Raw genomic sequence first — 14550 nt, forward strand, 5'->3', positions numbered from 1 at the left:
AAGATGGTTTTAATAATTATAAGTTTTTATGTTTATTAAAATGTTTGGATTTTTTTGTGCATAAGGAAATTATGGATATATATGTATATATATATATATATTTATATATATATATATATATATATATATATATATATATATATATATATATATATATATATATATATATATTTATATATTTATATACATATATATATATATATATATATATATATATATATATATATATATATATATATATATATATATATATATATATATATATATATATATATATATATATATATATATATATATATATATATGGGTCAAATCATTATATTTCAACCAATTTGAAGAAAACTTTGTGGGTCACCAATCAAAGGAGGAGGGGGGCAACTAAGCCAGATTTTTCAGCAAATATACAATGTTATGGTCTTAACAAAAGTTAATTAAATTACCAAACCAATTTTTAACAAAAGTTAATTAAATTACCAAATTTAATTAATCAAACCCCTCCTCCTTCCCCTTACCTTAGTGAGGGGGGGGGTACAAACCACCGATTACCTATAATAAAATAGAATTCAAAGAGATAATGGTTTCATTTTGAAATTAATTTAGATATTAGATATATAGTATCTAAATATATAAATTAATTTAGAAACCTTCATTTGAACCTTAATGAAGGTCTCTAAAAAGTTACTGCCCCCTTTATTTGTACCCCTATCTACTATAAAGACCAGATCAAGGAGAGGACATCCATCCATATCTTTCTTTTTATTAAGAAATGACATAATTTGTTGCACCCTTCACATAGGCCAGTTGGCAGATTAGAGGGGCACTGGTTTCTAGTAACGCATTCAACAGTTGATAATTGAAAAATAGGGTTATTTAAAAATGCTGGCATTTTTGGTGTGAATTTGACAAGTTTCTAAGGCTATAATTTCTGAACCATTGTACTTGGAAGTCTGAAATTTCAAATTTACTCTATCTACATAATGCAGATAACAATATGTAAAAATCAGGAAAATCAGAGATAGTGTTGAAATCAGAATTTGGTTGAAATATAATGATTTGACCCATATATATATATATATATATATATATATATATATATAATATATATATATATATATATATATATATATATATATATATATATATATATATATATATATATATATATATATATATATATATATATTAATGCTTATTTTAAGATTGAAGAAGTTTTAAAATCGGAACTGAAAGATTGTGAAGATAATGAATTTGTTCATGAAATTGCTTCATACTTATTCAGGTTATAAATCCTTTGAATATGAGAATAGATTATAAAGTATCATGCTTTTCATGGTGTGACATATTTAACTGTGCAGGATTTTCAAAACTTTGCTTGACTACCACTGTTTTCTTTACGAAATTGTTATATATAAATGTTTATTACTAAATATTCTTTAGCCTGTTTATTTTTGTTTTTTCATGAAATTGCTTTTTTTCTTTTTTTTTTTTTTTTTTTGATTTTTTTCATGTTCTTATGTGAAAATTTCTTGTAACCTTTATAAATATTTTGTTTTCATATTGTTTAGACCATTGACTCGAGAATATCAGAATGTTGTAAAAGATGTTTTTGTGTCAACTGCAGGATCAGTTTCACTCACTAAAAAAAACTCTCACCAAGACTACCAAGAGAAGGTTAATGGTTTATTGGTTAATATGAAGCTGTTTGAGAAGGGTTTAAATCTATTTGAAGGTAATTTGTATATCTGGATGATTACAAAAAAAAAAGAGTTATTGCTTTAGTTTTTAAAAAATTTCAGAACGTTTAGAAAAAGAATAGTGTAAAATTTAAATGTAGAAGTTTAGAAAAATAATCACGTTTCAATAAAATTAAAATATAAAAGAATATCCAGTAAAATATTATTAAAGTAAAGAAGAAAAAATATAGAAAAATAATATATATTATATATTATATAGTAGAGTACACCAATTAATATATAATAATGTAATTGAATTGAATACACTTTATATAGTCTTTTTAAGTAATTGGACTTTTTCATAATGTTTTTTTCCCAAGTTAACTTTTTTTAAATAAAATTTCTTTTTAATATGTCAAATTTTACTATAATTATAAAAAATATTTTAAAAAAATCACATTTGGGAGTCATTATTTAAAATTGGCTCAAAAGTAGTTGGACAAACTATATTCCACTAACTTTTAAAAAAACTACTTATTCTGAATGTGTATTTGTATAAAAACATTCAAAAATCATTATTTATCATAATGGGACAATCTGTATTTGATATAAAAGCTGTAATTTTAGGTTTATTTGTTATCTCTGCTGCTTAAAAGTTGAATGTGAAAACAGCTATAGAAAAGACTGTTAGGTCTTCTTGGAGCATTTTAATAACTAAAAAAAAGACTGACAAATTTGAACAAAAACATTCTATAATCAATAGTTGGCTATACATTGAAAGTTTTTTGACAACGTATTTCCAAGTATTGCCAAAGTCAGGAAGGCCAAAATAAACAACTTCTTGCCGATATGTCATAGTGAAATCCATGCAAGATTTCCAAAGAATTTCATATAGAATAGACAGTTACATCAAATCTCTTGCTCTTATGCAACAGTAAAGTGTTGATTAAGACAAAACCTTTTTGGCTGTCATCCCTTTAAGAAAGCTTCTGTTCACCCAAAAAATTGTAGAACGCAATTGAAATTTGCTAAAAATCATTTAAATTAAATAGCACAACAAAAAATGCTGGATGAAATGCTTTAAGAAAGATTCTGTTTACCCCAAAAATGGTAGAGTGCAATTGAGATTTTTTTTAAAAACAAACATTTAAGTTAAACAGCACAACAAAAAATGGTCAAAAGTTAAGTGGTGGCTCAATAATGGTTTGTTTATGTTTTAGCCGTGATGGAGTAGGTTCAATCTATTGAGATCAAGGCAATATGGACAAAAACTTAAATAAAAGAATAATCAAGGATACAATTCTGCAAAATGCAAAAAATGAAATGTCACATGGTTGAGTATTCCAGCATGACAGCAATCCAAAGAACACATAGTAGCTAGTCACAATATTTTTTTGTTTAAAGGAAAGTTTAAATCTTAGAACAACCATCACAATCTGCAGACATGAACCCAATTAAATATCTTTGCATATTGAGAGTGGTTCAGTGGTTAATTTCACATTGAGAAAAAAATTAGCGGTTGTAAACCAGCTAATCAGCATGATTTGTTTGGGTTGATTTGTTTGGATTGGTTAAACACACTTGGGAGGAAAATCAAGTGATATTGTAAAGAATTCGGCTTGTTCAATGCTAAAGATGCAATAGTGTCATTGCAGCAAAAGGTTTTTTAGTATTAGTATTAGCATTATATACAGATTATATACAATGTGTAACAGATTGCAACATTACATACATTATGTAGCAGAAATCATAAAAAATGCTGAAATTTATCATTAGTTGCGGCAATATTATTTTTAAAGGACATATATAGTTTGTCCAACTAATTTGAAGCTAATCATTTCCATTCTTTTAATAAAATTTTGAGTAATTACAGATCTTTTTTTTTTTTAAAGAAATTTATTTATAAGAAACAAGAAGCCCCAAAATCTTAAGGAACTTTTTGTACTTTGTTCTTTTCAATAAGAAAACAAAAATTATTTTTTTAGAGTTCATGGAGTATTTCCTAATTTTTCACCTACTTTTCACATCTTCATAGTACGAAGTTAAAATTATAAAGTGGAAAACAACAGTTGAAGTATTTAATTTGCGTGTGCAATCAAATGAAATATGCAATTTATAAATAAATTTTAAACATTTTAAAAACTCTCACTTTTAGTATTAGATTAGGAAAATAGAACCTTTAAATAAGAAACTTTATAGTACTAGCCTATTACTCCCAAATGTGATTTTTTTTTTTAATGTTTTTATATAGTTTTAGTATAATTTAACATATTTATAAGAAATTTCTTTTAAAAATAGGTAACTTCATGAGAAAATATTACAAAATATGTCTATTTATCTTGGACGTTACTGTATAATATGTGTAACAAATTAAAATAAGCAATACATAATGATAATAAAACAACTAGATAATTGAAAATTTTTTTTAATATATAGGTGAAACTCGTATTTTATTGATTAAGCATTTGTTAAAAACGATTGGTACTGATATTGTTAATGTAATATGTGAACTAGTTGCAAGTGAACATTTAATGTCACTCTCTGAAAATGAAGTCTTTACACAAGACGTAAGGTGCTTTCCTAGTCAATTTTGTTTCTTTTAACCACTTTAAATATTTTGATAAAGTCAATTTTTACCACTCTAGTTAACATTTTGTCTAGCTATATATTTCAATTTTAGACTCGATTAAAACTTCTAAATAAATTGTCTGGAGACTGGAAAGAAGTTATGACAAAATTGAATAGTTCTTTAGGGGGAAAGGTAATAAATTGTTTTTTAAAAAATATGGTTGTTAAATGGATGAAAAAGATTTTTTTTCTAAATAGTTGTTTTGTGGTTTTTAATCATTTTAACACTTTTAGTCATTTTAACACTATTTAGATCAGAAGTTTCTGCCATTATAATGCTAGTAACAAAAAAGGGACAAAAACTTTAATCAGTGCTACCTTTATATTTTTTCTAATATTGAAAAATGAAAAACTAAGAAACACTGAGTCACCATTAGCAGATTTAAAAATTTGTTTAAATGAGTGCTTGTTTGCACTTATTCCTCTTTAGTTCTCGTTATTTAAAGTTTTTCTCGTTATTTAAAGAATTTATTTTATAGGACCTTGAAGACTTCTTTATTCAGCTAGATCGTGCTACAGACATTAATCATTGTGACTTGGTTATTAAAAAAATGGACAAAAAAAAAGAAAGGTAGTTGGAAGTTGTGTAAATATATCGATAATGTGTCTAGTAGATTTTGTTTGAAAAAATGTTAAATAGTTTAAATAGTTTTGTTTTATGTTTTGAGAGTTTGTTTTCTTAACCACGTTTAATTTAAATAATCTTTTTATATTTCTTTTCTTCTAAATTTTTTTTTGTTATTTTACTACTTTAGCCTTTTATTTTCAGACAGATATTGTTTAATCACCGTCAGAGTTTAATCGACCAACTGGATAATGAAACAGACCCAGCGATGGGACTTCATTTAGCGTGTGTTTTACTTTTCCAATATCAAACAGGTATGTTACTTCACGCACCTGGAAGATGTGTTCCTCAGCTCATAGCGTATCTAGAAAAACGTATTAGTGATTCTGATCATAAATTATTATATGAATATCAACAACTTGTCATAAAACATTTAGTTAAAAATAAGACTCCTGAATCGGAATGTCTAGGCTCAACAGATAGCCAAGATAATTCTTCTAAATGTTTATCTGAAGGCATTATCTTAATTAAACAAATGGTTAAGAATTTCAAAAAAACGCATCAAGAGGATTTATAGTGAATACAATTGTTTCTACTAGTTTCGTCAGAGTAGCCGAATAAACTATGTTTAAAAAAATCGCAATTAAATAAAAAATTTAAATCTGCTAAAAACTTGTCACTTTTTATTTATGTTGTTTAAATGTGTGACGTGTGTTGTTATGTTTTTATGTTTTATATTAAATTTAATATTTTATTTATGAATTATGAATTGATTCTAGAAAAAAAGTTATACATTAGCCAAATTCATTTCAGAGGCCTGGTTTCTAAATTAATTCGATGTAGGGAAAAAAGTAAAGATGGTTACTTTGTTATTAAAAAAAAATCAACTAAACAATACTGTTGTTGCTACTATTACCTCTTAATTCATCATGATTAAAAACCTAAATGATTAAAAAGATTTCGACTTTCGAGGAATTGCGAAAGAAAATGCAAATGTATTTACGTTTTTTAAAGCTAAAAGAAAAAAAGAAGCCTAATAGGCTATTGAATATTGTTATTAAATAGCAAACATCTATTTTTAATGAAGTATCTCTTAAAATACCAAAAATTACAGCTGAATGGTTATCAAACAAGATGTTTTACGATAAGAAAATTAGTGAAGATATCGTTTACAGATATTGTGACTCTAAAAAGGAAGGGAACTGCGTCTTCCTGAATAAACAAAAAATGCTACAAAGTTGCAAAATAAAATAGTTACCTGGTTAAATGTTACATGCATTAAATCTATGAGTATAAAATTATATATTGACTATTTGAGATTTGAGTTGTTTTACTTTTTGATTGATTTGTTCCTAAAATAGAACATTGAAGTTGTCCTGTTAGTTCTAGTAGATTGTGTACTGGGTTTACTTTTACTTTTGTGTTAACTTACTTTCACTTTTGTGTTTTTTAAAACACAATAATGATAAAATACTAAATACAATGAAAACTATAAAAGAAAAGATTTATGCTCTTTCTTGCACAGAACAGTTACAAAGTGTAATCATTTTTTAAAATTAACTGAGTCCTAAATAAAAAAGATGACAGTTGCTATATCAGCATATCCAGAACTAAACTATTTTTAAACAGATCTATCATTGTTTAAAAATTGAAATTACACTTTTAAGAAATGGCTGTTTATTTGTAACGTGTTTATTTTGTACAAATGATATTGAAATTTGAACGCGAATCATTTGTCGGTCAACATTTATGTTATAAATACTCACAAAGAACTGCCTTTGTTTTATCAGATTATATTTGTTTTAATACCTCATTATTTGATCCAATTATACTTCACATGGATAATACTAAAATTGAAAATATTGATTTCTATATTAATAAGCTCACGGAAGATTCAAGTTATAATAATACTTGAAGAAACTTCTAACACTTTTAAAAATAATACCAAAATTGTCACTAATATCATTCGAAATAAGACTGAAAATACTGATGTACAAAGAACATACAACGGTTTAAAAGGCATAGCATATTTTTCATTAGTAGATAACTTTTTAATACTGGTATTGTAAATATTTACCATAGTAACCGCATGGCTCCAAAATAATATGGTATTAATTACATAAGCATAGAACAAAATACAAAAAAGTAGCATAATTATAGAAAACATAAAGTTACAGCTGCTTGACTATCCAATTTACTTGGTTTTTTTGGAAAACTTTTAAAGTTTTGTTATATCGGAATGTTTTTTAGAATATTTTTTACACCAGGACTAAGCCATTTAGAAAATATTTAAAAAGGTAAATTATTTGAAAACTTCTTTCTAAAGCAAAAGTTGAAAAAGTGTACAGATGCAAAACATCAAACATTTTTAAATTAAACAAATTAATTCCTTTTAAGAGCCGTTTTTTCTAAGAATCAGGCAAATTCCTGAAACTGTGGAAGTGACCTCCTCCAAATTGCTTGAATTTTTTATATATTGATCAGAATATAGAGAAAACCTGTTGGGGAAAAAAAAAAATTTCAAAAATGTTTCGTTCACTCGGAATCTGGTCTTAAATTTTTGAGATTTTTTTAAAAATTTTTAGAAATTTAGTTTTTGCCACCTTTGAACCCATTTTTTTGGCAAGGCAAAAAGTTGCACATAGCTTTTGTAGTTAATATCAGACGTAACCCAAAAGCTCTCTCCAAAAAATATAAAAAAGTTGCGTGACACTGTGCGGTTGGCTAATTATCATAGTTCAAAAGTACAAAATCAATCACTTTTGTCAATTTTTAATCGGAGTTAATTCTAGCGGCGAAGTGTTGCACACAATTTTTCTTTTAGGATTTGAAATTATCAAAGTTATTGAGTCTAAAAATGCAAAGAAAGTTATGTGATACCTAAGGCCTATTAATATATTAAGGCTTGAAATTGGAAAAAAATGTTTTAGTATACTTACAAAATGAACCATTACGGCAGAGGCGCTTAGTTTTGTAAAAATGTAAACATATCCAACTGTCAATACAAAAAGGTCCTAACATAATAATAAAAAAAATTCGTGTGATTTTGTCACACGCATGATATAACATTAATTAAAAACTGAACAAAAATCTAACATCAAGATAACTATATTGCTAATTAAATAAAACATAAATCAAACATTTAAATGTTTTTCCATTTAAAAATTAGTTTTTCATTTATTAATAGAGTCATTTACACACATTATCCACCACATCACACATAATTTCTACTCTGCTGCAGTAAGTTTCTCTAAGAATAATGATATGACTGTATTATAGTCTTCTTCGGATAATGAATAATCGCCACAACCACTGATTAGAAAAGGAGCATTTACTAAACAGATAATTTTATCAGTTTGGTTATTTATCTCCTCGGTAGTAACTGGCCAGCGAAAAGTATTCTTCTCTTGCCCGTTAATCATACAATTAACTCTGATCCCAGTTATAGATACCTAAAAGTATTAGCGCAACATTTAAAATAATATAATAAAGAGTTTATGATTTGTTTTAATTTACTACATTCAATAAAACTTGTAAAGTCTTATATAATGTCATTCTGAAATTATTTTTACATTTTATTTATATTCCTTTTATTTTAGAGCACTGTTTTGTAAAACAAAATAAAAACTTGAAACTAATATATACTTTGAATAATATTACCTCCACAATATATCCAATATTCCATTGTTTTTCATATGCAACAGCAACCCAATCATTCACTTTCCATACAAGACAAATTTCTTTTGCAAGATTGGCAATATCTTCCTCATATTTATTATCATCTTCATTGTCTCCTGCCAGATTAAAGTCATCATTTTCGCCATAAACTTCTTTGTTATCGTTAACCTGACTATTTTCATTATTTTCTGTTGTCGGTTCTACCAGCTTGCCTTTTTTCTTTTCAGGTTACTAAATCTATAACAATATCAATTGTACATATTTTTAAACATATGTAAACAAACACACAAAATTATAACTTTCACCTAAATTTTAATTTCATATTTGTAAAAGAACTATTTAACAGTCAGAAACATAATCTAATTTGCAAAAGTTTTGATAGCAACAATGCCTACCTTGAAAATAAAGATCTTATCTGTTGGCTAGTTACATATTGATCAGGCGGAAGTTCTCTCCTCAGCTGCATGTGAACCTGCTCAGGGCTCATTTTATTACCTGATTCTTCTCCACGAATAAAGTATTTATACAACAGTTCTTTCTGCTGATTTGAAAATCTAAAAGAACTTCGAACTGGTGATGCCAGACCTTGCAATAGAAAAATGTTCATGCAATGTGGTTTGTCTTTTACGGAAGCACTGTTAGAGGATGAAGAAATTGGCATATTTAAGCTGTGAAGTAATTTTCATCTTATGAACAAACGAGTTGCGAACTTTATCCAATGATGTTAATGATTTCGGAACTGTATGAAGACCGGATAGCATGTGTTCATCTAACTCAGCATCGCTTTCAAATGATAAAGTACAATTCATTTCAGTGCAAAATCTTAATGAATATAATTGCCTGTCACTTCTTTTCTGTTTTTCCTTAAGTGACTTGTTACGCTTAATTGAATTATCTGTTTTGCTATATGGCAACAACAACTTAATCGAGGGTTGAATTTTAAGATTTCCATACTCTTGTTCAATTCCCTCACCGATATTGAAATAACGCCACATCTTCATACTTTTCTCACCAAACTCAAATGAGTGATAGTTGCTAATGTTCTTAATCTTTGGTCCAGTAACTACAGTTTTATCATTGCTAATTTGAGCAACTGCTACTTTAGTATTTTTAGCGCCAAAACTATAATGCATAGCCTTGTGTATATCTTCAGCAGTCAAAAGATTATTACCAGAGTCAAAGTAACTCCTTAAAATTGTCTTTACAACTGCACTCTCCCTGTCACATTGATCTTTTCCACAACAGGGTTCATTATAATCATATCTCAGCAACTTTATATCTCTCTCTTTGCATACATTGTAGATTGCTTCAGCTGAAAGATTTCCCTGATAGCAGCCGGCATTATCAGATTTGGTAAACATTTTCTTGATATGCGGTTGATCAATTCTAAATTGGTCTAAAACTGCAGTGGCTAACGAAACAACATCACCTATTCCCTGATCACACCTATACATTGAAGTAAAGTAAACACGTTTGAACAACTTTCCTGCTATTTTTATGAAGAATATATCCACATGTAAACTCATTCCTTTCTTGCCAAAATACTCTCTTTGGCCCTCTCTGTATCGAACCGGAAGAATTTTTTGACAAAAATCTTTAAGCCAGAAAGCAGTTTCATCGTTTAATTGCTTAAAAGCTTCGATTTTTGCCTTTTTCTGTTGAGAATCTCTCATCAGGTGTTTTATGTAGTTGAATACATCCTTTACAGCAATTTCCAAATCATAAATAGAATCAGCATCGTCAGAATTTTGAATTGTTAGTTCTTTGATCATCTCGATAGCTTTGCACAAATCATAGCAATCGGCACATACCACTTCTGATATCTCTGTGTTGGATTGAAGATTTTTTTCAGATGGATCTGATAAGGCATGTATTGAGCTATGAGAAGAAATGTTTGAGTCATTTACACTACAATTGGTTTGATAACTTGTTTTCAAATACCTTTTTCCTTTTTCAAGGGCAGCTTCGAGAGATTTAGAACTAAATCTTTGTGCCAATTTTTGTAATGTTTGAAAACCATTCATGCCTGAAGCAGTAACATCATCTAATCCAGCTAAGCTTTTTCGACTTGAAGGTTTTATTGCATGCAATACTTTCCACAAACTTGAATCAGATAATGGTATATAATTGTTTTCACTACAACTTTTTCGATAGAACATGATAGCGTGGCTATATTTTGTCGTCAGTATTGCATGCACTATCTTTTGTTCTTCACCGCTGTCGTATTTTAATTTGGTTATTCCATAAGCAACATCATGCAAAATACCGCTTGTAAATATAAAGTCTAAGAAATGTTCACACTTTGTTTGATCAAGACTAGATCGGACGAATACTTTCTTCTCTGGAAATGCCAACCCTTTATGAGATGCATGCCATTTTCTTGCTGTTTCTATACGATGTTTGGTACACTCAAATGTGTTCATTATAAACTTTTTGGTATACTTGGTATGGTCTAATAATGAGAGGATAACTAACTTTCCCATGGAATCACTTTGCTTATATACTTTCTGAGCACGAATAATTTCAATTGGGAGAGGGCTATTTATTTCATCAACATTTTTACTGTTAAGAAAATCTATAAGTATTTCCTCTTGTCCAGGAGCAACAGCTTCCGCAAATTTTTTCTTTAATAAGTTTTCTAGGCGAACATACTTGCGTTTTAACTTATCTTTAGTAGTATCTTCCAGATATTCGAACTTCCTTTTTAATCTAAATTTTATTGGACTTGCATTAAGAACCTCAGTTACACTCTCACGGCTTCTTAGAGATTCGTCCAAAATCTCCTGTGAAACATTAATTTCACCGGGATCAAATTCTTCATCTGACAAGTAGCAGGTGTCATATATGTTTGTTCTTGTTGTGTTTGTGTTTCTGTACATAAATTGGTGTTTTCGTTGACTCTAGATAAAGCAGTTTCTTGCTTTAAATGGGTAAAACACAGCATTGCACCAACTGAAAATACTTCATTGTATCGCTTTGACATTGATATGACGACATGTATTGGTGACGCCCTTAAAGCGGGAGATTTTTTTCCTTTTATATTTAGATGGTGAGGATGAAAGCATGTTTTTGGAGGACTCCATGCAATACCAAACGTGTACCGGTGAAAAGCACATATTTGTTCATCCTTTTCAAGATTTCTTTTAAGTCTATTTGCAATAAGTCCATTTTCTTCCCAAATATTATTATCGTTTAATCGCATGACCTAAAAACAATTTTTTAAACAATTATTAAGTGTGTCATTTAAAGCATTGTTTATAATCTGACTCTTCAGAAAATGTTTACAAGTTTGAAATACATTGTTGTTATTATTAAAATACAATATTGCAAGAGTGTGATTAATTTAGTGATTATTTATTAAAAGAGTGAGAAATTAATTAAAAGAGCTATTTTTTTTTGTTTAAAGAACTTTGTCTCAAAATCTTATTGCAGAGAAGTTATAAAGTATGTAATTATAAAAATTATATTACAGTCTGCGTAAATTTAAAATACATAATTACCTTTAAGTTGATGAGGTGTTTCTTAACATCAACATCTCCCAGCTGATGAATGTAGAACATTTTGTTTATAATTTTATATTTTTTGAATGATCCACAATTTCCTTTTGAAAAGCAACAACAGTTTTCATAAAAATATTTGTTTTGTTTCATACTCAACTAAAAACAAGTTCTATTTATGCAGTACCTATTTCTCAATAGCAATGATAAAATATCTACTCTATTTATGCAAATTTTAAAGATCGTTAAAATAAAGTTAAGACATTTTTATGGTAAAGTAAACAACCGCCCACTAACTGTTTCTCCACAATCGTGATATCAGCGGTTCTTCTTCCATTCGATCACCACAAGTTATTTGGTTATGACGTAAATTTAAATAATTCACTTCTGATCATGTATTGTTTTTTATTATTATTTATTTCAATTGTTATGATTTCTATATCATAGTCAGAAACGCTTAAATTTTTTCTTAACATTACGTGCAATGTTTTGTGTAATGCTAAATGCTAATTTTGGATGATAGAAATTTTATTGTGAGCGAAAACCTCATCTGTGTGTCCAAAAAAATATCTCTTCGTACTTAATCATTTTTAACAATTTGTACCTTTAACTTAATATCTAACGATCACACGAATTTTTTTTATTATTATGTTAGGACCTTTTTGTATTGACAGTTGGATATGTTTACATTTTTACAAAACTAAGCGCCTCTGCTGTAATGGTTCATTTTGTAAGTATACTAAAACATTTTTTTCCAATTTCAAGCCTTAATATATTAATAGGCCTTAGGTATCACATAACTTTCTTTGCATTTTTAGACTCAATAACTTTGATAATTTCAAATCCTAAAAGAAAAATTGTGTGCAACACTTCGCCGCTAGAATTAACTCCGATTAAAAATTGACAAAAGTGATTGATTTTGTACTTTTGAACTATGATAATTAGCCAACCGCACAGTGTCACGCAACTTTTTTATATTTTTTGGAGAAAGCTTTTGGGTTACGTCTGATATTAACTACAAAAGCTATGTGCAACTTTTTGCCTTGCCAAAAAAATGGGTTCAAAGGTGGCAAAAACTAAATTTCTAAAAATTTTTAAAAAAATCTCAAAAATTTAAGACCAGATTCCGAGTGAACGAAACATTTTTGAAATTTTTTTTTTCCCCAACAGGTTTTTTCTATATTCTGATCAATATATAAAAAATTTAAGCAATTTGGAAGAGGTCACTTCCATTGACTGCCTGATTCTTACAAAAAATGGCTCTTAAGCAAATGTTGAAGAAACAGTAAATTCAATATATGATTAAAAGAAAATGAAAAAGTGAAATTATCTTAAAATCAAGTTTTGCAATCTAATTTTGTTATGTTAAAAGTCAAATTTGACAATCTAGTTTTGTTATGTTAAAATCATTAAGAAAATTTATAAAAAACTTAAAGTTTTTTACCATTGTAATTTTTTCGAGATAAAAGCAATTTTAACATTTTGAAATTTTTATTTTTGAATTTGTATATATAAAGGGTTCCTTTTTATAATTTTTATAACTATAATTTTCTCTTTGCTGAATTTTATTTTTGTTTCTTCATATCACTTTGTTTTTATGATTGATTCAAATTTTGTTATAGCTAGTCAGTTTTTTTTTGCATCTTCTTTCTTATTATTTAACTGAAATAATAATGTCTGGCAAATTGTTTGTATTTCTTGCAAATTGTTTGTATTAAATCACTCTTTTTACAAACTTGTTTTAAACAGCTTCATATAGGTTTTTTGTACACTTTCTGATCTTGGTAAACGATAGTATTTGAGCTGGCCATTCGAATCTTTTGATTTAAAATTTTTATAAAGCATAAAGCAGAAGCACAATACAATTAAAGCGTTTTAAAAATCTAGCCAGAAAAAGTATAAATATTAAGATGTGGAACATTTGTTGATACTTTATCAATATGAAAAGCTACCATTTTTATTTTTTTCCCTACATCGTGAACATAAGTGTGCGGACCGCGTCTAATGAATTTGGCTAATAGGTTTTTATAATAAAGTGCTCGCGTTAACTTGTCACTTTATGAGAATGATAATTATTGCAACATGGGAATAATAAAACGGCGTTGATTGCTCGTGCTGTCAGGTTTTCAAACATAACACTTTACCATAGAGTTATGTTTGAAAACCTGAGATAACGGGTAATTACCCATCATGTTTATTAAATTTAATAACTTTTATCTACGCTTATTTCACTTAATAGAGCATTAACCATTTTGGAGTCGTCTCTTTATGGTTTTGAGTATCAATCTTCTTTGAGTTTGGTAGACTAACAACAATAACACTATTTTCTTTTATGTTAACTTAAAGTAACATAACGGTTAGCATAACGCCTTTTATACTTTTATATATAAACAAATATACAAATAATTTTGGGATACACAACGCTTAATGCATATTTTTTACTAACAATGGTAAGCATAACGCCAAATTTTTCACTTACCGTTATGTAACCGTTATATTTGTTAATGTT

General features: G+C 27.7%; 1 protein-coding gene across 1 annotated transcript in view; it reads left to right on the top strand.

The window, feature by feature from the left end:
- LOC100199264 (E3 UFM1-protein ligase 1 homolog) overlaps nt 1–5538 on the top strand; it is a 32235-nt gene extending 26697 nt beyond the window's left edge. Inside the window, exons 11-16 of the mRNA XM_065793348.1 lie at nt 1200–1279; nt 1566–1729; nt 4110–4240; nt 4354–4434; nt 4781–4872; nt 5071–5538. Coding sequence (XP_065649420.1) covers nt 1200–1279; nt 1566–1729; nt 4110–4240; nt 4354–4434; nt 4781–4872; nt 5071–5443 — 921 coding nt within the window. The 3' untranslated portion in view covers nt 5444–5538. The remainder of the gene's footprint in view (nt 1–1199; nt 1280–1565; nt 1730–4109; nt 4241–4353; nt 4435–4780; nt 4873–5070) is intronic.
- The last annotated feature ends 9012 nt before the right edge of the window (nt 5539–14550 follow it).

Source organism: Hydra vulgaris, chromosome 03 (genome assembly GCF_038396675.1).
Source record: "Hydra vulgaris chromosome 03, alternate assembly HydraT2T_AEP".
NCBI classification, from domain to species: Eukaryota; Metazoa; Cnidaria; class Hydrozoa; order Anthoathecata; family Hydridae; genus Hydra; species Hydra vulgaris.